General features: G+C 35.3%; 1 protein-coding gene across 1 annotated transcript in view; it reads right to left on the bottom strand.

Moving 5' to 3' along the window:
* ctdp1 (CTD (carboxy-terminal domain, RNA polymerase II, polypeptide A) phosphatase, subunit 1) overlaps positions 1 to 22,810 on the bottom strand; it is a 116,177-nt gene that overhangs the window by 76,169 nt on the left and 17,198 nt on the right. The window contains exons 2-8 of the mRNA XM_039736516.1: positions 22,383 to 22,466; positions 20,291 to 20,384; positions 19,774 to 19,902; positions 13,807 to 13,957; positions 9,928 to 10,018; positions 6,303 to 6,469; positions 2,002 to 3,036 (exon numbers count right to left, since the gene is read on the bottom strand). Coding sequence (XP_039592450.1) covers positions 2,002 to 3,036; positions 6,303 to 6,469; positions 9,928 to 10,018; positions 13,807 to 13,957; positions 19,774 to 19,902; positions 20,291 to 20,384; positions 22,383 to 22,466 — 1,751 coding nt within the window. The remainder of the gene's footprint in view (positions 1 to 2,001; positions 3,037 to 6,302; positions 6,470 to 9,927; positions 10,019 to 13,806; positions 13,958 to 19,773; positions 19,903 to 20,290; positions 20,385 to 22,382; positions 22,467 to 22,810) is intronic.

The raw sequence follows: 22,810 nt of genomic DNA, 5'->3' as shown, positions 1-22,810 counted from the left end.
TATAGAGTATACAGCCTTCTTCCACATTGTGCATAAAATGATGGTAAAAAGCACATCTCAGATCATTCATAATCAATAGTAAAGAAGGAATTTAGCATGCCAAATGACCCAGAAAAGTTATTAATCTGCTTCTGAATGCTAAACAAACATATGGTACAGCATAAGAAATACATTAAAAGTGGGAGCTTGAATTGTAATAAAAGCAGTTTCCATTTACTTTTTTATCTTAACCATTCAAGCTCTATATGCCTGAAATGAGGCTTATTTTCCTTCATTCACCTCCCCTATTCCAGCCTCTCTTCCTTCCCACACAATCCATTTGTGCAGCTATGCTACACTGGGAGAAAGCGGGGGTGAGCATTATTATTATACTCGGCTGGAGATTTCAAAAAGTTTCAGTCCAATTTTAAGCAAAAAAAAAAATATATATAATGTATCAGTACTTCCAGCTTTTCCTTCTTTGGTTTAAATGTCTACTTTAATCTTTTTAATATTTTAAAAATGAATGTATGTATTTCTTAACCAGGATGGACTAACAAAGATATTTAATTAGTTAAGGCCATTCCTGGAGTTTTGAGAAATAATTGAAACTACAGTAAGTCTTTGTACTTAGCTAAAAAAAAATAAATAATTACTGTTCAAATTTTATAATTTTGATGAGTAACTGTATAATCAATACTGTTTAACCCATGGCATTTTTCATTTCTGTTGGTATACTGTACATAATTTACAAAAAACTACATCTTCTCTATGAAACATTGACACTTCTAGTAAAAAGGGATTCATTATAGTTTTAAAATGTCACACTTGTTCTTAAATTAGAATGACAATGGAGAAAATAAAATGTAAGGTTTATCTTCACCAGGGACATTAGCATTATGTTTTAAGGCAGGCCTCCAGTGTACAACCAGTGTACCGAGGTTCAGCTAATGATCACTTTTTATTCAGCTAATCTGCTTTAAGAGTTTAAACCAAATAATCATATTGGATATACGATTAATTTAAATTTGCATTGAGAAAATAAAATGTCTTGCTCCATTGTAAAACCAGAATAGCCATATTCTCACACTAAACTAAAATAAAAAAAATATTGTGAAAGTAAATCAGTCTTAGCTAACTGACAGGTTAACAAACAGTTTAATATGCGAGGTTAAAAGTGAATCAAAGTATTAATATGTTATGTTGGTAATGTATGTGATAGTAAAAGAAAGTGGAAATCATTGTTGGTTAATCTGTAGTCCTTGCAAATCCTCATTTTTACATCTTGAAAGGAAACAGCTCGAGTCTTCTCTTCTTTTGTTTATATTGCAGCCTCTCCAGCTTTTCTTATTGACTTCCCAATGTGATAAAATATACATTCTGTACTTCTCAAGAGAGACTAGTAACACTACACAGTATGCAGATAAAAAAAAAAAAAGTGATTTTAGCTTCAAGACTGAAAACATGTGAATAACTTTGATATAAAAGCTTGAAGAAAACACTTTTAAACAGGCTAAAGAAAAAAACAAAAAGTAATGGTCAGATTGCAACTCTGAAAATATTACATTTTTAACCAGGATTTAAAGGGGACACAAACAGTTTAGTGCAGGCATGTGTGCAATTGTGCCTCACAATGGATTGTGAATCAGATTGAAAACAGCGGGTTTAGAAATTAATCAACTAATAAATATATCTTGCACATGAATTCTAGAAAAAAAACTGTCTCTAACATTTTGCATTTAGTGTACTACTCCATAACCAGACTGCTTTTTATCTTGTTAAACAATGTAAGAACCCTTTCAAATCCAAAATGACATACCTGACCGAAAACAGTAATGAAACTACAGCACTACTTCAACTTTTATGATTCAGCATCAAATCATCCACATCCAGCCATACCTTACATGTCAACTACAAGCAAGATACTCAGAATTTAAAGATACCTTTGTAACTAATTTAGACAGAGTAGATTCAAGGAACGTACACACTATCGGAATATATAAAAAGGGATTGTAAACTTACCAGGTCTTGCTGCTATTAAGTGTGTTGTCCGGTTAGGATCCTTGGGGTTGAGCAGAAGGTGTTTACTGATTTTTGCACCAAGTGCAGTTGCATGATAGAATTCTCTTGTTCTTTCCATGGGGTAATTGGTGGGATAAAGTCCACTAAAAGTAACAGTCAAGCCTGCAAACACCTTGCCTTTCAACTCCGGGACTATCTTTCGGATATCTGGCATTTCGGAAGACTCTTTTAGAAGGTATGTGTCATACTTTGAGTAGTACTCCTTGTGTATGCGGACCAAAACCTCTTCCAAATATATCAAATGATCATCCCCATCCATGTCCACTTCCTCATCTTCATGTACCTCTTCTTCCTCCATACTTTGGTCCAGAGACCCTCCCACTGTCAACTCAGATTGCTCACTATTCTGGGACTCTGTCTCAGCCTCTTTCTTATCAGAGCATCCATTTTCCAAATCATCCAAGCCATCCTGTTCGGTGTCTGCTTGAAGCGGCAAAGCTTTTTCTGTAGAATCTTTGTGTTTATCCTCGGATGGCTGCTCTTCGACCTCTTTGTCTTCACCTTTACTCAAGGAGAATTTTTTTGTACTGTCAGGGTCACTATCCGAGGAGTTTTTGCCTGTTCCTGATTCATTTTCACTGTCACTGGACAGATCAAAGTCCAAATCATTTGTGACACAGTCATTGCTCCCGCTTTTACCCGACACGTTATCCATTACCGTAACAATACTATCCTGCTCTGTCAAAGTAGTGTTCTGTTCCCTTACATTCATACATTCATTATTCCTGTCGGAGTCTGTCAAAGTATTGATGACAGCGGCCTCCTTCCCTGATTGTATCTTGTCACAGTCTTTACCCTGAGAGCTTGTAGCATCACACTTTGTGAAAGTCTTTTCACATGACACACTTTTGCTGCCATTCTGTTCCTTGCTACAGTTCCTGAGCCCATTGCTCCGTTCCTCAACTGAGGAAACCAAAGAGTCTTTGGGAGTCGTCATAGTTTCTGAGGTCTCTGCAGATTTATTCACATGATTTGCTGTAAGCACAAACAAGAACACAAAATCAACTGGGTGATTGAAAGAGATATTTAATTTTCACATTGCTTAATTTTGAAGTTTCTATTTATCTTGTATATTGCAACTTTAGATTGCACTACACCTGTCCAAAATAACTGCCTGACAAAAATTGCCATCTATCACCATGACTCTTGTGAAGTATTCTTCTGGATGAGCAAGTTAAATTATAAACTTGGTAAAAATGAGAAGGAAACCAACTTAAACTGTTACCTGTACATTTTTGCCTATAAGCATATTCTCTGTGAAATAACATAACATGTTGCCAGTTCCTGTTTTTTATTTATTCTGTAAATTTTATCTTAAAACACATGCCAAAAATTTACTTGACAAGTGCTGGTATAGGAAAGGACATGTGTATACATGTGCAAGAGGCAACCATCCAAGAAAGTCTACGATGAGAATCAAACCTTAAATCAGAAAGTAATCATTTGGCAGAGAAAGTTTCTGTGGTTACAAACACCTGCCATTGTGGGTAGGGTGGGTTGTGTACTGTTTTCTAACACTATAGCAAACGATCAAGGCATTAACAGACTAAAATGTAGTACAATGTGTCAACAAAATGTTTTAAAAACACAGGTAAAAGTAAACTCGACCTTATTTAAAAAAGCCCCTTATGTTTGCACCTTCATTACCTTCCAGGTTTTGAGTGTGGTGATGGTGATAGATGGAGTGTTTATAACAAATAAACAGAACAAATATAGTGATGTGAACTTAAATATGCCATTCTACAGCTCACATTATTTCCGGGAACACTTTACTATTGTGCAAGGTAATCCAATTTATTAACATTGTAAGTGCTGTTCTTCTTATAGTATTGTAATGATTTGTTGACCATTTTCAGATGTCCTTAAAACTTCTATTCAGAAATAGTGCTATTGCTACAATCAAACCTTACCTCCATATTAGAAGTTGACTCATAGTTTCATCCTTTATAACTCTCAGATGGACGAATGCAAGTCCTTCCATAATGGCTCCATGGCTTTATCAGGTAATCCCATCAGATGAGCCAATTACTTGCATCTCATGTCCATTTCAAAATGCTTTTCAAGACCTTATTCGTTCTCAAGGCCCTGAAGTTGAAGACCCCAAAATGTCAGAGTAGTAGATAGCAGAATGCTGGAGACTTTCAAATCTCCACCATATATTGCAAAAAAATATGTGAATTGGGATTGATGAGTAAAAATTGGTCTGAAAGACCTGTGCTCATCAAATTAATTCTTACTTGGCTATGATGGGGAACAAAAGTTTAACTCTGAAGCAGATTTCCTGCACTAGATGTTACTAATCTAGATTTGTACCCTTCTTAACCAGAAACATACACTTTCTTTCAGCAGCAAAAGCCTCCAAATTATGGAGTCTTAAATAGAGAAATTTGAAAGAGGTGAGAAACTCGCTTTATTGATATAAAGACCTACATTCAGACGGTCTTGCTATATTTCAATGTACTACTTTGTCAAAGGAGGGAAAAACGATTAACGTTAACGGATTTTCTTACTCAGTGACTTATTCTCAGAGGGTAGCCATTTTACTCTTCATTCTTACATGAAACTCATCCTCTTGCTCAAGGAGAATGTGGCCCAAATAAATATACACAAACTAGAAGAACAATTTTGCCAACTTATGTTAACATTAACTATGTTCATTTCGACATATATGGCTTTAAAATTAAATCAAAATCTGAAAACAACATTAATTGTAAAAATCTGTGCTTTGGTAACAAAGTACACGCCAAAGTGATCTACTGTATTACTGGTCATGAAAATATAGAAATGAGCAGATGGAATTACATTTTAATTTTTTATGGTTTAACAAAATACACTAAAATGTTAAAATCAGAACCAACGTATACTTTGATGTTAGTCCCTGATGAAGCAGTGAACCTAAGAAAAATATTTTCATGATCCTGATAAATGGCACTTGTATGTGATTTGTAAAACTGAAAATCTTTAAAAACTAAGCTACAAGGAGGAGATATGATTAAGTGATTATAATGTTTTATGCAAGAAAGTAAAAACAATGTCAGGGCAAAAGAAATTAATAAACTATTTTCCTTAAAAAAATATTCAGAACAGATCATTCCAAAAAAAGGAACTATTTTCAGAAAATATGAACAGATTGCCTATGTTAACAATGCACTGTTTTTAATATAAGCACAGAACAGTTAAATTCCTGCAGCTCACGTGGTAAAAAAACACCCAATTGTACATTTTGCTCATTTTGATTTACACAGCACATTTACATTGGCTATTGCTTAAAATATTAATTCTTCCTCGACTTCCAATGACTGTGTGCCCGGACAAAATGCTCTCCTCACTGTGTCATTTTATCTACATGTTTCTTCCTTTTTCTTATAAAATGCTGTATTACAAATGTCCATTCCTAACAAAATCATTAAAATACACTCTTAAGGGATAGGAAATATTTCAAATAATATGAAGTACTTCTAACTCCGTACCAGTCTATTACAAATTAACCAATATATACATTTTCTACAACTAAAAATCACATATTTTCTATCAGTAAATACTTTAAACTTTTTAAGACATACAACTTAAGCAAAAACATGTGCTCTATATGTAAATGATCATTATATTACTGTATTAAAAGTCTTCAGGAACACTCATTCAGAACAACTCAGATGAAGCCAAGATGTGTATTATTGTTTAAGAATATTATATCAGGAGGTGCCCAAAATAAGTTAAAGCTGCAAGATGCCCATAAAAACCTGAAAAAAAATTTAGCATTAAAAAGAAATTTCCTTACAAATTATTAGGAACGGGCGGCACGGTGGCAGTGCTGCTGCCTCGCAGTTGGGAGACCCGGGTTCATTTCCCAGGTGATCCCTGTGTGTAGTTTGCATGTTCTCCCTGTGTCTGTGTGGGTTTCTTCGGGTACTCTGGTTTCCACCCACAGTCCAAAGACATGCAGGACTGCATGGCAATTCTAAATTGTCCCTATTGTGTGCTTGGTGTGTGGGTGTCTGTGTGTGTGTGCACCCTGCCCAGGGTTTGTTTCCAGCCTTGCACCCTGTATTGGCTGGGATTGGCTCCAGCAGACCTCCGTGATCCTGTAGTTAGGATATAGAGGGTTGGGTAATGGGTGGATGGATTATTAGGAACAGATTGGAAATTACTTTAACCTCACCCCAGATTTATTTATTTTGGTCTCAGTATAAAGCAATCTTAGCATTATGCATCTGAGGAAAAAAAAAAAAAAGTATATTTACCTTTCTTTTTAACTTGAGCTTCCTTTGAACCTGGTGGTGCATTGATGTCTCCTGTCCCTTGAAAATATATGTATTTCTTTACTGTTATGAGGTTAGGTGCAAATTTCCAGACATCCTCTCGATCATCGATAATACAAACCATGGAATCTCCACATGGAAACAGATTTCTGAAGAGGGGAAAAAAATGGGGTGGTGGAATGAAGAAATAAAAATCGTAATGTAAACTGCTGTACTGCCTTCAATGAACATATACTGTATACACCGAACACCAATTTAGAGAACACACTATTTATGTTCATCAACATTATTTTGTCTTGTATTCAAATTTTTTTAATTTACTTCGGTAAATAACAATAATCATAGGAAAAAGTAACAGTAACAATAAGCAACAACAACATAAATCACTTTATAAAGTGTGTCTGTAAAGGACTCAAAGTTTCGGATGCCTATATAGAACGATGAGAGAGGACCAACACACACAACAAGCCCAAAAACAGAAAGTAGAATTGGAAAAAGGAATATTTAGGGATTAAGATTAATAGAATAGCAGGGACCCTCAACTGCAATGGTAAATTTAGTGGAATAAATTAACTCTCTATTGGTCAAAGTTTAATGCCCTGTAATAAAACGCTGGGTCTGGTAGCGATATGCTGTGTTCCCCTTTATCACAGTCTCGTACAATTCCACAGAAAGATAAAATATAGGCCAGAAATGAGGTCTGTTCTATGAGGGAGGAAGGGGAAGCACGTCACTAACAAATTAACAAATTAAAATGTGGCACTATTTATTTCCACAGTTGCCTAGAGTGTCCATCTAGATTGGAAGGACATTGGAAGAAAAGACCATGGAAAATTGGATTCCTTGACACTTTTAAAGATACAAAGATAATTAGATGATGCAATGTCCTGCAAAAAAGATGAAATGTTACTGGCAAAATATTTTAATGAGCTAGCTAAAGGACTGAAAGGTGGGAAATGGACTGATGGCACAGGAAACTTTACAGAAAGAGTAAACTTTGCTTAAATGATTTTATTATCAGACAAGGTTCCAAATGTACTAAACAAACCAAGAATATGAAAAGTCAGGATCATTACCAAGAAAGATCAAAGCACTGATCATATAAAGAAATGCTATAGTATAACCATGAGCTACAATAGGGGTAATCAAATCAATACCACTATGACCAACAGTAAGAGCCCCAACTTATATATTAAAAAATAAAGGAGACAGAGTCAGGAAAAATGAACATCTGATGGCCTTAGTAGGGTTAGTCAGGTATCCTTTCTGTTCTTCTTCAAAATTACATGGAGGTTGGTGAAACTGAGAAACTTTAATATTAATGGCCTCAGCTGGGATGAAGTATGGCTAGGTGTATAAAATACCGAGAGCTGGAAACAAAGATGACCAGGGCTAATTTCAATGACATTTCCACTTTCAGAAATCTTTTTATTCTAAGGATGTGAACATAGTTTATGCAGTTTCTATCTTCTGGTTCAGCGAGCTTAGTTCCTAATGATGCCACCAAACTGTCCAACAAAGTAATCTGTTATCATGGTGGCAAATAAATTCCAGCAGCATCTTAAAGTCCAAAAAAAAATGTTTTCATCAGTTTTGATTTCTTGTATTTTATTTCGGGAAGAACCAAGCTCAGCCTGGAAGCTCTGTTATATGGATTGTTCTTGGCAGAAAGCTAACTGACAACAAACTGCTTTAAATTATCAAAAAGAATCTGCATATCTGAACAGCCAGTGCATCCTCACTCAGAATGCAAAGACTTCTTTTCAGGGATGAAGACTTCAGAGTAAGACAGTCTCAAACTGGACACCATCATCTTTTGGTTCCAGAATGTAAGTTTTTTTTTTTTTTAAATATAGTTATGTAATTCGAGGGTATGAGAATTCTAAAGTTAAGAAACAGAGAGTATGGCTGAAGAACCACCTTAGCGCATGTCCGCTAGCCACCAAATGCTACATGATCTTTTGTTATATGACTTTATAAATGCCACATGTGCAGTGTAAAATATTTGGTTAAATACAGCATTTTGAAGATTTCCTATTAGTGAAAATATTAGAATGTGCTGTTCATAAAAATGTTTGGAAGGAGGAATGCAAGCAACACACAACAAGTACACCTTTCACTGGCAATAAAAACAGGAAGGCAAAAATAGAATTTGCAAGGAAGTATAACCCATAAATTTGCCAAATTAAAATAAAGGCATGCTGGCACTAAGGTGCAGCTGACTCACTGGTAAAAGTGTAAAGATGATAGCAGCAAAAAAAGATTCTGATTAGTTAGAGAAATTAAGCTTTCCCTCCACAAAAAAAAAACTATACAAATGGTATTGAATAGGAACTAATCATTGCTGAAAACAATAACCCAAAATGTTTGATATGCTTAACCATGAATCTCGCTGGAGATGCAATCACCAACATTTTAAACCGGTCAAGTCAATCTCCTTATTTAAAATGTTAATACTGTGCATTTCACTTGCTAAACGGATGAGAAGGTGGAGTTAAATTAGACGTCAATTTTACCCCATCCAGGGCAGATGAAAGAATGCTTACTTGATACATTTCAGCTATCATAGTCCTGCTTTAGGACAGACAAAGCTACTGCATCTTTATGTATATCATAAAATAAAGTGAACATTAATGGGATTTAGTGAATGCAAAGCTATTTCTTGGCCTTGAACATCGCAATGATAGAACCTGTCTCACTCATAGTCAAAAACATCTATTAATAAAAGCGCTCTAGCTCAGTTGGAAAAAAAAAGTGAGTGGGGCAGGAGCCAGACAAGTACAGAGAATTACACAGCTCACTTTATCGACTACACTGTTTATGTGAACTATGGCTGTCACATTCATTTCGATTAGTTCACATCATTGCTACAACAGATGGACAGATAAGGCTAATTAATGTGAAAACAACATATTTAATGTACATTTGATTATTAAAGTTTCCTTACAGGAAATACTCTGGTTTCAGAAACTACTTTAGATGATAGGTCTAGTGTGAACTTTTAGCCCAAGTGGAATAAATTAACACAAAGTTCATTAAAGGCTTGCATCATTTGAAGCCATTTATACAAATCATCATCTTTCAGTGGTACTCTGGAAGTAGAGCTGAACAAATGATATCATGAAAGTGAGGAACAGTTTAATGGCTGTAAGTGGCATTGAAAAATTATGTGTAGCAATCCCATTTTCATCACACTTTGACTTGATCAGGATCAAGCACCAAATGCATCAGTGAGGCAGGAGGAAGAAAAGGTGCTAATGACTTCAGAATCAGAACTTTCATCGGCTTGTAGAAAAATCAAATTTCTGCACTAATAATCTCACTGTGTTACTGTTTAATATTTTTAAAATGTATATGACCTGCTGCTCAACTAAACAAAAATTTAATTCTATAAACCTATAATTAGCATATAGCAATTTAACCAATTACATCTAAAACAATAAAAAATGGCATATCAGATTGTGTCAGCCTTCTAGAAGCTAATTCCAGTGTATAGTGGGATTACAGGAGATACAGGGATTCTATATTAAAAACTGCACTATGTACAGTAGTTGAAGTGTTATATAAATACACATATACTGTATAAACAAACTCACAAAAATTCTACCTGAGATTCCCAGTCTTAGAGAAAGGATCAATACATTCATCTCTTGACAAGATTCGATGTGAAAACAACTTCTTTTCAGGATCTAAAAATCCTTTCAAAATGGAAAAAATAAAATAAGATTTACACAATTTGGAATAAATATGTTAACATAATTTTGAAAATTACTGAGTCAAGAAAAAGAAAGTACATTCTAAGAGTAAATATTTATGACTAAATCTAATTATTAAGAAATATATTCATTTTGCATTAAATTAATATGGTTAATGTGTTAGTATTTAAAAAATACTTTTAAGATGGAAAACCCTCACACAAAATGGGATTAAGTACATATATTTGATTAGCGTTCCCAATAGATATCTCTCAGAGCAGTATTGTCATTAAGTTCCAGTCCCCTTTCAATTCCCTGCAGGGCCCGACTTGTGCAATGTCAGGCCTTGCAGCGACACACTCAGGAAATTACGTGTATTAACATTAAGAAAGAAAGAAAAAAAACTGCAACAAACAAAAATGTAGAAAAACAGAACATTTGTTTTAATAGTACTAACCTCCTTGTTTTGAAATGTAAGAACATCTGCTCAGTTTTAGAGAAGGTAAAATTATTTGGCATTTAGTTTATTTTCATATTGAATGAAATCAGAAGGTATAGAACCTCTCTTAATAACGTAAACTAGAGAAATGCTGCCACCCAGTGATCAGTTTTTGCAATCTTCATTACTGAAAGAAAACCTGGATATGCACCGTATATCCCTATGACCCTCCTCAGGACTTAAAGCAGATTTGTACATTAATAATTACAGATATTAATTTCTTAAATGAATATACTGGAGGCACAGTGGTGCGGCAGCTCTTTTTCCCATACCCCCAAATGTGTGTGGGTCAGTTTACCTGGCAACTCTAAGCTGACTACAATGTGAGTGTGAGGGCCTGTGTATATAGATTAGCCTTGCAATGGACTGGTGCTCAAAACATGCATCACTGACCAGCACTATTTGAAATGTTATAGAGAAAGCATTTACCATCTATGTTTGGTTCTCTTATCTTTGAGCCGTACAGAGTCGTTTCTGACTTTTGCAGACTCACCAACATTGTTATTGCTTTTTGGAAAGATGTACAACCAACATACAGTTTTTCAACTTTATACATCATGTCCCTGTACAGTATACATTGTGAAGATGAGCAGAGACATAATATTCCACTCATCAACCGTTACTGGTATCTCAAAACATGCAATGGTAGAATGACAGTAATCTAAAAGGGAAGCTAAAACAAAAGTGTCCTTTTTAGTGACAATATCAGAAGAACAAAGTGTAAGCAGAGATTAAGCAACTCCACGTCTCAAATTTGCATCATTAAATGTGAGAATAAATAAGCATGAAGAGGACTATAGACAGACAGGGATATCCTATAGCACGCATATAATGCATATTGACTACAGTACTCAACCAACCATTTAATAAATTATCAAAAACTCAGAAAACATAAAAATTGCTTTTTGCCATACTTTGTTAATCTTGTTATTAGTACTGTACTCATACCAAAGCATATTAAGGTTTCACAAACTGTAAATTACTTCTGTGTAGTTTTGCAATAACTTGCTGATGTCAGTTTTAAACAAGAGACATGCACTTCGGATACGAATACTCTCTAAAGAGTCGAGTAACCACAAAATGTATACTAATACGCTACAATGCACAAAGTCAGGCAGCAGGGGAGAATGGCATGTATGACAAATTTCTGCCCTTGTTTCTGAAGAGGCATGTGAATGTTACTCGATAAGCAGACAAAAAAATGGTTGTTGCTAACAAACAGTTTGACAGATTATTTTGTGTCAAAAATTTCCTTTGTGTGCAGTAAACTTTTTTTTTCATTTTTATAAACACTGCTTACTATAAGAGCTAAAGTTAATGGCAACATTCACCATTAGTGAACAATGAATTGATGATTTATACTGTAAAATGAACTAGGCTATTCAAAGTAGATTAACCAGTGGATTTTATTAAAATTAAAACACCATCAGAAAGAAGAGGGGAAAAGAGCCTTGTTTGAATGAAGTTAAAGGAAATTTGTACTGCAGATTCTGTATGGTATACAAAAGGTGGAAGTTATCATTAGTGTAAGGGACGGTAAACTCCATTAGCACTGTGAAATTAACTTTTAGCACCCAAACATTACCATGTAGTAAAAATGGAGTAAAAAGCAAAGGTTGGAAAGGTTGTGCAAGGCCTGAAATATGTGGACATATTTATTCTCTCTCTAGAAGATTATGTACAGATGTCAAACATGTTTAAAGTTAATTTGTTAAAAAGACAAATTTTTGGACAAATAACAAACCTATTTATTAGTAATTTAAACATTTTGGAGTCAATATCACTGACGAACTAATGTGGCCACTGTACATCTCAGTAATCTAAAAGGCTCACCAATGCTTTTACTTACACACATATATAAGGAAAGCCTCAATGTGTCCATCTATGCTTACCAAATATTAAAAGGTGGACAGCCGAGTCTGTATGTTACAATCCATTTCAATATGACACCAGTTCAATTCAGTGCCTCAAAGTGTGATGGAGTCAGTACAAAATATTATTGGTACGCACTGTTCGTTTTTTTTACCCCCTACATCATGTCACAAGTTGCCTTAAAAAGGCAAACAGTTTTACTAAAGACACCGAGGGTCCTACAAAGACTCTTTTTCACTCGTCCATGCTGGCAGAAGGCGTAGAACTGCTACTGCTTGCAGCAGTAGATTCAATGACAGTTTTTATTCTACAGTTTTAGGGCTACTCAACAGCTGCTTGTATTGCTAAATACATAATATGTATGTTGTCTACTTTTATATTAAACTTACGATGTTTTACTCAGTCTTTTGTTGATATTGTATTATTATGACTACTATGTAAATATTTGTGGTAGACAAGCAAGCGACAGTAGAAGTGTGTAGAATGACATTAAAAATTTGTTACATTTTGGATTCATGTTAAAAACACCACAAAATAGTAATATTTAAGAATTTGCTTTAGTGAATTATTGCTATTTAAACAAACGCAGAAACAATCAAACCAACTAGTGTTGATTTTTTACACCAGACAATCATCTAGTGCAGGGGTGGCGAACTCCAAGCCTGGAGTACCGCAGTGGCTACAGGTTTTCATTCTAACCCTTTTCCTAATCAGTGACCAGTTTTCACTGCAAATTAACTTTTTCCCCATCACTTTAATAGCCCTGTTAGAAGAGTTCAGCCCTATGAATTAATTCCTTTCTTCATTAAATGACAGCCAATCAGAAATGAGATGTGAAACGAGCCAACAGATGACCAACTAAACTGGGGCTTCAAACTCCAACCAATTTTACTCCAATCACTTTCTTAATGAGAAGCCAACTCTTGCTGTTAATTAAACCAGTTAATTCAATTCCGTGGCTTGTTGCTGCTTTCATTCTGCCACAACACACATTTCGAAAACTGTTGTTTTTCTGTTCTTTCTAAGAGCACCGTCAAAATGTTTTGGTGACCTGAGAGATCAACCTTACCAAGACCATCACCTCTCTTTAATTGCAGATATTGTATAATGGGCACAGGGGAGCTAGTCATGTGACGGCTTGTTTTGTGTCTCATTATATGAAAACCTAAGCCACTGCGGCACTCCAGGCCTGAAGTTCACCACTCCTGATCTAGTGCATTTGAGCTTTCAAAATTTGTCACAGTGATTTCCCTGTCTGATAACAAACTTTGTTGTGTAGACAAAAAGTGCTGGACTGTGAACTGAATTCAGTTGCATTTTGAAGCAATCACAATGTCCTTGGCTTCTTACTGAAATCTACTAAAACAAAAAAAAAAAAGTGAGAAAGTCTGTTTTGCTAAAGATAAAATTATTTTCTCACCTGCAATTGTGTGTGCATATAGTCTACTACCAAAAGTGAACACGTGCAACTCATACAGTTTGGCAATCTTCTCAAGGAAGTCTTTGCAATGAGGCCGCAGTCGCGTGTGTAACATGGGTTCTCCTCGTCCCAGCTGGAAATGGAAGATTCCCTGTGGATAAAACAGAAAAGATCAACTTAGTGGGGGAAGAAGGAAAAAAAAAAAAAAAAAAACACACTAGCAAAGGTCACACCCCAAAAATACAGTAATGACTAGTGTTGATTGGTGAAATGCGCCAAAGTATTTTTTGCAGCGAATATGGTGTATCTTCTGGTGATCTTGTTCATCGAATATTTTCATGGAAAGTTGCTGTGTGGTTGGCTTATGCAAACATTAATTTTCCCTGAATCCCATGGTTCTTTGAGAGTCCAGCAGAACTGTCGTGCATGCCCATTGTAAAGGCTCCCTAAAAATGAACGTGTCCACATCACCATGCAGGATCGCTACAGTGCGAGTGCCATAAATTTTGTCATCAGTCTTGTCATACCAAACATTGTGTCCACAAATTAAAGGCATTAAATTGCCCAGAACCTGGGCAAAACTGAAATATCTGCAAGATCGATATGTAAAAGCAAAGAAAAAACATGGAGGAAAACCAGGGAGATACTTTGTTGTGCACTTAATGTTTGAACTATAAGCAGACCAGGGTGTGCATCTTCCATGTACCAGAGTATAAATGGACTTTGAGATTGTTGCTGCTCTGTTTTGGGCATGTATGATTTCACCACCAGATAAGTACTCCAGGTTTCCACCCCACATGCATTAAAAAAAGAAAAAAAAAAAACTTGTAGTATTTTTATGTACTGCTACCAGATATATAACACTGGCTTCTATGCAGCATCGCAAGTCAATATGCATGAATTATTACCCATGTTCCCAGCTACCATTAAACGAGCTTTAAAAGGAGCTGTTTCCCTTCCTGAGACAGAAAAAACAAGAGACCCTGAGGAGGAGGAAGAGGAAGAAGAAGAGGAAGAGGAAGAAGAAGAGATTTATTACTATGCTCAAACCTCTTCATGAAAGAAGAATTCTCAAAGATCGGGGGTTTTGGTTTGGGGTCGAAGACATTCCAGCTGGCTCCTGGAGCCACAATCTCAAAACAGAATAAGACAGTCCCATACCTCCACTTTGTTCTATGGCTAATGTGTGTCCACGACTGAAACGATATATATTTTATTCATTGCTAGTTTGTGGCCATACATGCCATCTGCATCTTTTATTATTTGAGTCACAGTGGTGCAATTGTTACCACTGCTGAATCACAGTTCATGTCACTTTTTTGTCCATAATAATCGGTCCAAAGAGTTGGCAAATGCTTTCCTAGCCCTCAGGGACAATTAAAACACCATTGCACCTTTATATTCCACTTAAAACTAGGTCAATTCCTTGTTCGTCATCGACTTCAATATATTTCACAGAGTTTTGTGAAGTTCCCAACCACTTCCATGATTTATTTCACTGAACTCACAGAATTGTGAACTCCACAATGTTCACTCATCACTAGTAATGATGGCACGCAATCCTGAAATCAAACAGATCATAAATCATTTTGTTGATCAGCTGTGCTGTACAAAACACATATATTGAACTTGATGCTGATCTTGCTCTCTTTATAGGAAGCCAATTCATTAATGTATAAGTGAAGGGGTACTTGATTGTTAAGGTCAGTGTTAATTCTTTGTGTGTGCTTTCAACATTTTTTTAGTAGAGATAGACACAGGGATTAGAGCACAGCGGATAAGCTATCTACTTCAACTAATTGTCAGGTTTAGAGGTAAAAACGTCCCAGTGATTGTTTTTTTAAAATCACTCTCTGTTGCTGATGCTTTGCTGCTGCTTTCCATGTATATTTCACCACAGTACTTGTCAGTATGATGCATGCTGTGGGGAATGATGACATACAGTATGGTTTTAGTTGCTTTAAGCACACAAGAGCAGGCAAGTGACATTGCAGTAGTCATCCTTTATAGTAAGGGGACAGGTAAAGCTTGCAACTTTTCTAAACATCACAAAATTGCTCTACATCATTTTGTATAATTCTATGTTCTTCTTCAACTTTTAAATAATCTGTTCCTTACTTTGAGCTTGTATTTTTGTGGCTGTTCACACCTTATTATTTTCCTATTATTGTCTGCTGTTTGTCCCTAGTGCATTTAGCTATTTGATGTTTCAGGGTGTCTCTTTGCAAGTTAGTTATAAGAACTGTCAATGTTCTCAAAAGGCCTCAGAAGTGAAGAAGCTCTTTCAGAGTCAATACAGTCTAACCTTTACATCCTTTCCTGTCAGGTTTAATACTAACGTGCCCTCATCATAAACTCTAAACATTCAAGTGCCACAAATTTCTGATTCATCACCAAGAGGAAAAAAAAATGATAAATCAATATACATCAATGCTCTCGGAGAAACAACTGCAAAATAAATTTTAGTAATAAAAAAGTCCTTCCTACAAACTGAAGGGAGCTGAAAATGCTATTTTCAGTAGCAAAATAAATGTTTAATGTAAAATAAATCGACTGGGCAAGACACAAGAAATAATGTTTTATTGAAAATGTGCCAATGATGCATAATGAAAAATGTGTATTCTTTCCTATACTTGAAATCACTTCAATGTATCAAGATATTATTCTTATTGGAGTTTGCACTTTTTGCTCACTGGCAAATCCAGAATAATTTCATATTCTACCTGGCAAGATGTAATCTGAAGAAGGGGCCTGAGTTGCCTCGAAAGCTTGCATATTGTAATCTTTTTAGTTAGCCAATAAAAGGTGTCATTTTGCTTGGCTTTTCTCTACATTCATAATGGCTAACACAGTACAACAACCTAGTACTATATTCTACCTGGGAAATTTAAAACTTAAAATTTAAAAAGATCTACTATACATGACTGTAATACATTTTTGGTAAGTAAGGCTACTGTTTAAACCCTGTGGTGAAGGAAAATGCGATCTCCTCTCTTGTCAATTACCAATGAAAATACATTTTGGAACAATATAAATCAGATGTCCATTGTCACATACTTGTACTTATTGTGGGTTTTGTCATTCAGCCTTTCCCTAGGCATTCCAACAATGCACCACAGTGTAAGAAAAGCCTCAAAGACTGTTGACAAACAAATGTCTTAAGTTTTAACTTATTTAGTATGGAATCATTTTGGATAACATTTTAATTGATAAAGATGTGTACTTTTTATGTTTAATTCAGTAGGCACGAGGAATGTGTTGTGATCTGTTGGTAAATGTTTTGCATATGCTGAGATTTACATATGCCAAAGAGACTCTATTTCTCTTGACTGCATAATTTAGGAAGTGTAGTAACTCTTTAAAAGTCAGGTTATTGTTTATGTCTATCCAATATAAAGGAATCAACAATTCCATCCATTATACTGAGTTTTAGAGTAGTGTCAAGTATAGAAAACTTGGACATACTGTACTGTAGCCAACAACATTCTTGAAGCAAGGCCATGCTGCAACACACTCACTCAGGAAAGACAAAGTTAATGTGCAAAGTTATGTTCCATTATTGATCATTGAATCATATGTATTTGGACAAAAAGGGTTCATCAAACCACAAACCCATATTTGTTGAGTTTGGATCAGACATTCTCCCAGCATCTATTTGTAATTGTAACCTGAACTTGCCAAATATTTGCTTACTGGGTTCAATGAGTATTCCAAAATGAATTTGTGATAGTCTGAGTGTTTGTATTTGTGGGCCCTGCTTTCCAAAATTCTATTTTAAATCAGGCTTAACATACAGTATGTTAATAAGATTAAAGATATTTTTAACCCCAATCACATTTTAACTAAAATGTTTAATCACAATTAAATTTGCTTAACAAAACAGATCCATGGTCTAGAAGCTACAGAAGGAGTGTAAAGAATTATCTATACTAATAAAAGGCAAAGCCCTCACTCACTGACTGACTGACTGACTCATCACTAATTCTCCAACTTCCCTTGTAGGTAGAAGGCTGAAAATTTGGCAGGCTCATTCCTCACAGCTTACTTACAAAAGTTGGTCAGGTTTCATTTCGAAATTCTACATGTATTGGTCATAACTGGAACCTACTTACGTACATATATACGGCCATAGCCTGCAGCTCGGTTGCCATGTGAGGCGGAGTTGCGTCCCTCATCGTCACGCCTCCCACGTAATTGAGTGCCTGCCCATATAAGGCCGTCCGTCAGCAGCAATCCAATAGACACGCTGCCGCTAAATATTCGCGGGTGAAGGACTGTGCTTATGCAAACGAAGATGAGATGGTCAGGGATAGAATAGTTTTTGGCACAAACTCAGCGAAAGTGCGAGAGAAACTTTTAAGTGGCGGGTCTGAGGTAACATTAAATAAAGCCGTGAACATCGCGAGATCGCACAAGCACAGCCAAGAACCTTAGATGCATGTACTCCGAGCGGCTCACGTGAACTGACTTTGCAGGTTTGGGAAAGGAAAACCCGTGTATGCAGTGTGTGATGTCTCAGATAAAGAGGAAGACAAGCTGTTTATTGATGCAGTAAGAAAGGAACAACCCTCTGAATCTGAACAAGCCTTTGTATACATATCAATAGGAAAGCAAGGTGTAAAGCTTAAGTTTAAATTAAGTTCATAGACACACTACAGTTAAATATTCGCAGGCAAATCCACAACTTAATACCGGGAATGCCTGTTAAACATCTTAGATTCACGAGTACCGATTTGGGTAGTGAACATTTCGATGAATGAAACCTGTTATCTTTACAATGGTTGACAAACACAGAATATAAGTTGAACACAACACATCCTCCAAATAAGAACCTGATTGAAAGAAATAATGATAATCAAATCCTTGATGACAGCAACACTCATAACAGTGACAAAACAATTACATTGACAATCATGTTACATTATTTTTAAAATGTTTCCTTTTCTTTTTCATAACTTCTTTAACACACTACTCTGCTGTGAAGCACAGGTATTTTGCTAGTTTCTTAATATAAGAAATACTGTTATTGTTATGAAACTGGGATGGCTGCATGTGCTCTGAGGTTAGGGGACTGTTATCCTCTTGGAATGAAAGAAAACCTACAACATGGTATGGTGGGTCTCCCCTATAAATCATTCCATAGGGATATGCCTTGAAGTGCATTTATGACTAAAGCCAGGAAGCACTTCTTTACGCTGTGAGAATTTAGAACAAATTACACAAAATATATAGCTGAAGCAGAAACTTCAACAACTTTTAAGAAGTATCTGAATGATATATTAGATATTAGCTAAATAAATGTTTGAGAAATTTCTTATGTTGCGCTCAGATGACCATAGGACTCCCATAATAATGGGATTAAAGTAAACCTAGTAGTTTTTTTGTTTTTACTATTTAAAAGAACATTCCACATATGCACTCATCCACTTGTTAACACCACAATATAGGATGATTTCTTTAAATTCATTACATCTTTAAATATCTACTCAGAAAAAGTTTGGGTGTATTTGCAAATAAACATTTTTTGAGTATTTCCAATACCATGGTCCCAATGCCATCCCCCATAACTCATTTTCACAGCATATGTTTCGGATGCGACCCATAAGCACTCCGCCATACATGATATATTTTCATGACTTGATTTACGTTTAGTATACAAGCTTCCTCCAAAAAAACTATATCTTCCTTTCTTACTGTACTTATAGTTTTTAAATTATTTTGATTGTTAAAAATATAGAAAACTCTTTCTGCATATATAATTGCCTAAATCAGTTGCCTTTTAATCTTACATCAAGTGACTTTTTGAACTTCAAAACAAAGATACTAAACCACAAAAAAGGTTGCTACATTTTGTTTAAAATGTCCAATATCTATATCTAAAGCAGGCATATGTCAAGCATAAAAAACAACTACCTTCCTGGTGTCCGGTAAAGCTACAATGAGCTTACATTATTTGCCATGGCTTACCTTGTTCGACATTCTCTGGCAATGCTGCTCTGTTGTGTGGATCAGAGTCTGGTCCAAGTCAACCATAAGCACCAGCTTCTTATTTCTGTGCAGACGGTGTTGGTCTTCTCTTCCTAGCTGCTCAGCTTGCTAATGAGAAGAAAGAAGAGTGACAAGGGAAGTTGTTTTTCTGGATTTGGTCTTTGTTTGGAGATATTTGTAATTTAACCAAGGTACTTTATTTAAAAGGCAGTAGGTAAGATACTTGAAGGCTAAACAATAAAACAAATGACAAGTTACATAAGAAAGGAGAAGAAAGATCATCTTGAAGGGAATACAGAAACGGGCTGTTAGATTGCATTTGCTTGCTGATACTGAAGAAAACACGGAAGTCACAATAGAAATGGAGAAAATAAAATTGTAGAAGCAACAAGAAAAACTAGAATGTTGATGCTTACACAGGTCAGAAAAACAAAATCAAAGAAGTGAATAACATGCAATAAATTATTAAATAAAGCAAAGCTGAAAAATAACTTACCTCAGAACTGACCATGAGCTCTGGAACACTGTGAACCATTGATACACTGGCTGTAGAAAATGGGATTTGCTGTTTCCCATTTTTGTTTTGTAATCTGAAAGGAAAAAAATATAAATACACCAAAAATATTACAATCTTCCATAAAATATCTTTTTTTTTTTTTAATTCATTAACTTTGTTAAGAAACAGTTTTATTCCTGTAATATTTTACTTTCTATTAAAACACAATTTTTGTTTTAAAGGAATACTATATTTGATACTATAACAAAAATGTAAACTGAATATGAAAATCTTTATGCATAACCTTCCAATGCAAGTCTTAGCAACATGATTTGTACATGCCTTTCAATAATATTTCTGTGTTACTTTCATTAATTTCACTACAAAAAATTAAAAAGTGAAAGATACATTGAACCTAAGAGTACCGATATACCACTCAAAGAATTCTACAAACGTTAATGCCTTTGTATCACTGGCTCTAAGTTTAGCCCACTTGTACCAGGCGTCTATTGTTGTCTCCAACAGTACAAAGGAAAACCCCTTGTATACTGTACAAAATTAAAGAAAGCTTCATTTTTTTCAAATATATAGTTAATTTAGACAAGCAGTTAAATAAAGGTTGCAGTTCTCAAGCCTGACCAGTGTCTAATAAAGTAACGCATTTGATAATCTTAACGAAATGCATAAGGTTATCTCAAAACGTTTTCATAAAGCATAAACAGTAAAATTTTAAATTCCCTTTGGGGACAAATAAAGGTATCGCCCATGTCATATATATTCCATATTATATGGGTGGGCAAAAAGTAGGTTTACAGTTGTGAGTATGTGAAACACGGAGTTTATTCTTATACCAGCAATGGTGCACTGCACGATAACATGCAGTGAATACACTTGACTTGAGCATTCATAGTTTTCATACTCTCTCTTTACGTTTAGCATTCGTTTGCTCAGAGGTTGATGCGCTTGCTGCTTCTTGAGCAGCTCTTCTATTCTCCACCCTAGCGGCCCGCTTCTTCTTTCGTCGGCATCTTTTCTCGTTAAAACTGATTAAGTCTATGTTTGTGTTGCAATTACTTAGTATGTTTTCTTTAATTTTTCACTTAAGTCTTCAATCTAGCTCAAGAATGATTTAAGATATGAAGAGGTAGGGGAAGTGACGGCGAAGGTGGTAGGGATGACAACGGTATCTGAATGTATGCTCCGCACGGCTGCCCTGCTGGCTGCTGCCGAGAGTCGATTCTACAATAAGATAAAATAGAAATAAAAAGAGGAATAACCTTGGAGGTCAATCATCACCCCAAAAGTAGACAGCAGAGGTCACGTAGTATATGTGTACCAAATTTCAGGTCAATAGGTCAAACGGTGTTTGAGCCACAGGTGATATAAAATCCTGGACAGACAAACGAACAGCCACGGTAGTGTATTATATATAAAGATTATTCTTCATTAATTACTGTATTATTTATTTGTATTATTTGTCTTCTTCTGCTGATTATTACTAAAGTGTGCTTGAGTGTAGCAATCAAAACCTGCATGCCTTTTTCTATACGAACAACCTTAAACCTACTTTTGCCTAACCCACCCATACACACACACACACACACACACATCTATATATGAAAATAGAATACATCTAAGTTACTTTATTACAAAGCCTATGATGGGTAAGCTTGTTATCTGGATTTTCCAAGTCAATCATCTATTTGTTGTAGTATCTTGCTTTGAATACGCATGTTTCCTTTTTATATAATCTACAAAAGTAAACATTTTTGTTTAATTTAGAAAACTCCAAAATATAAAGGCAAAAATATGAGATCTTTCATTCACATCATTGGGTTAAAAACTCAAAATTAGCTATGTTATATATATGAAGGAGATTAGCTCTTGCAGGAAGCAAACTAATACAAATTCAGTTCTTAGGAAGAACCACACTTGCTGACTTCAAAACCCAACTGATCCCAAAAGTGTGCCAGCATACTGCTGATCTTATTCGAATAACTAACCAAAAAAAAAAAAAAACAACCCACAGTAAATGACCAAAACAATCTTAACAAACACTATATGTTTATGAGCAGCATTCTGTTTTACTTACTGTGTGAGGTCTTGACCACATTCTGCACACAAACCTTTCATTACAATTGGGTGGCTACATTCTTCCACTCTGACCAACACAGCTCTGAAAAACAATGCAAATAAAATGTTTCAGCACTTAACATACATGGTCAGCCATTGTTTCTTTAAAGGCTTCTGCCGTTTAGATTTTATATATACACACTGACAAAAGTGAGGTTTAAATTTGGGAGATCAGCATGGTCACATATAAAGTAACTAAATTACAAGTCCATTTTCACATTCACAACCACTACCAGTGGATGGTCCATCAGGATCACAGCAATATCTTAACAATACAATAAAATACAATACAAATTTATAGATGGCACTGTACAACCATTTCACGATTTTCGGTACCAGAAGTAAATGTCGACTTTCCACTTTGCTTTGGAATCATTCTGGTACAGG

This window comes from Polypterus senegalus, chromosome 15 (genome assembly GCF_016835505.1).
Source record: "Polypterus senegalus isolate Bchr_013 chromosome 15, ASM1683550v1, whole genome shotgun sequence".
Lineage (NCBI taxonomy): Eukaryota > Metazoa > Chordata > Cladistia > Polypteriformes > Polypteridae > Polypterus > Polypterus senegalus.
This window is presented reverse-complemented; position numbering and strand designations above follow the sequence as displayed.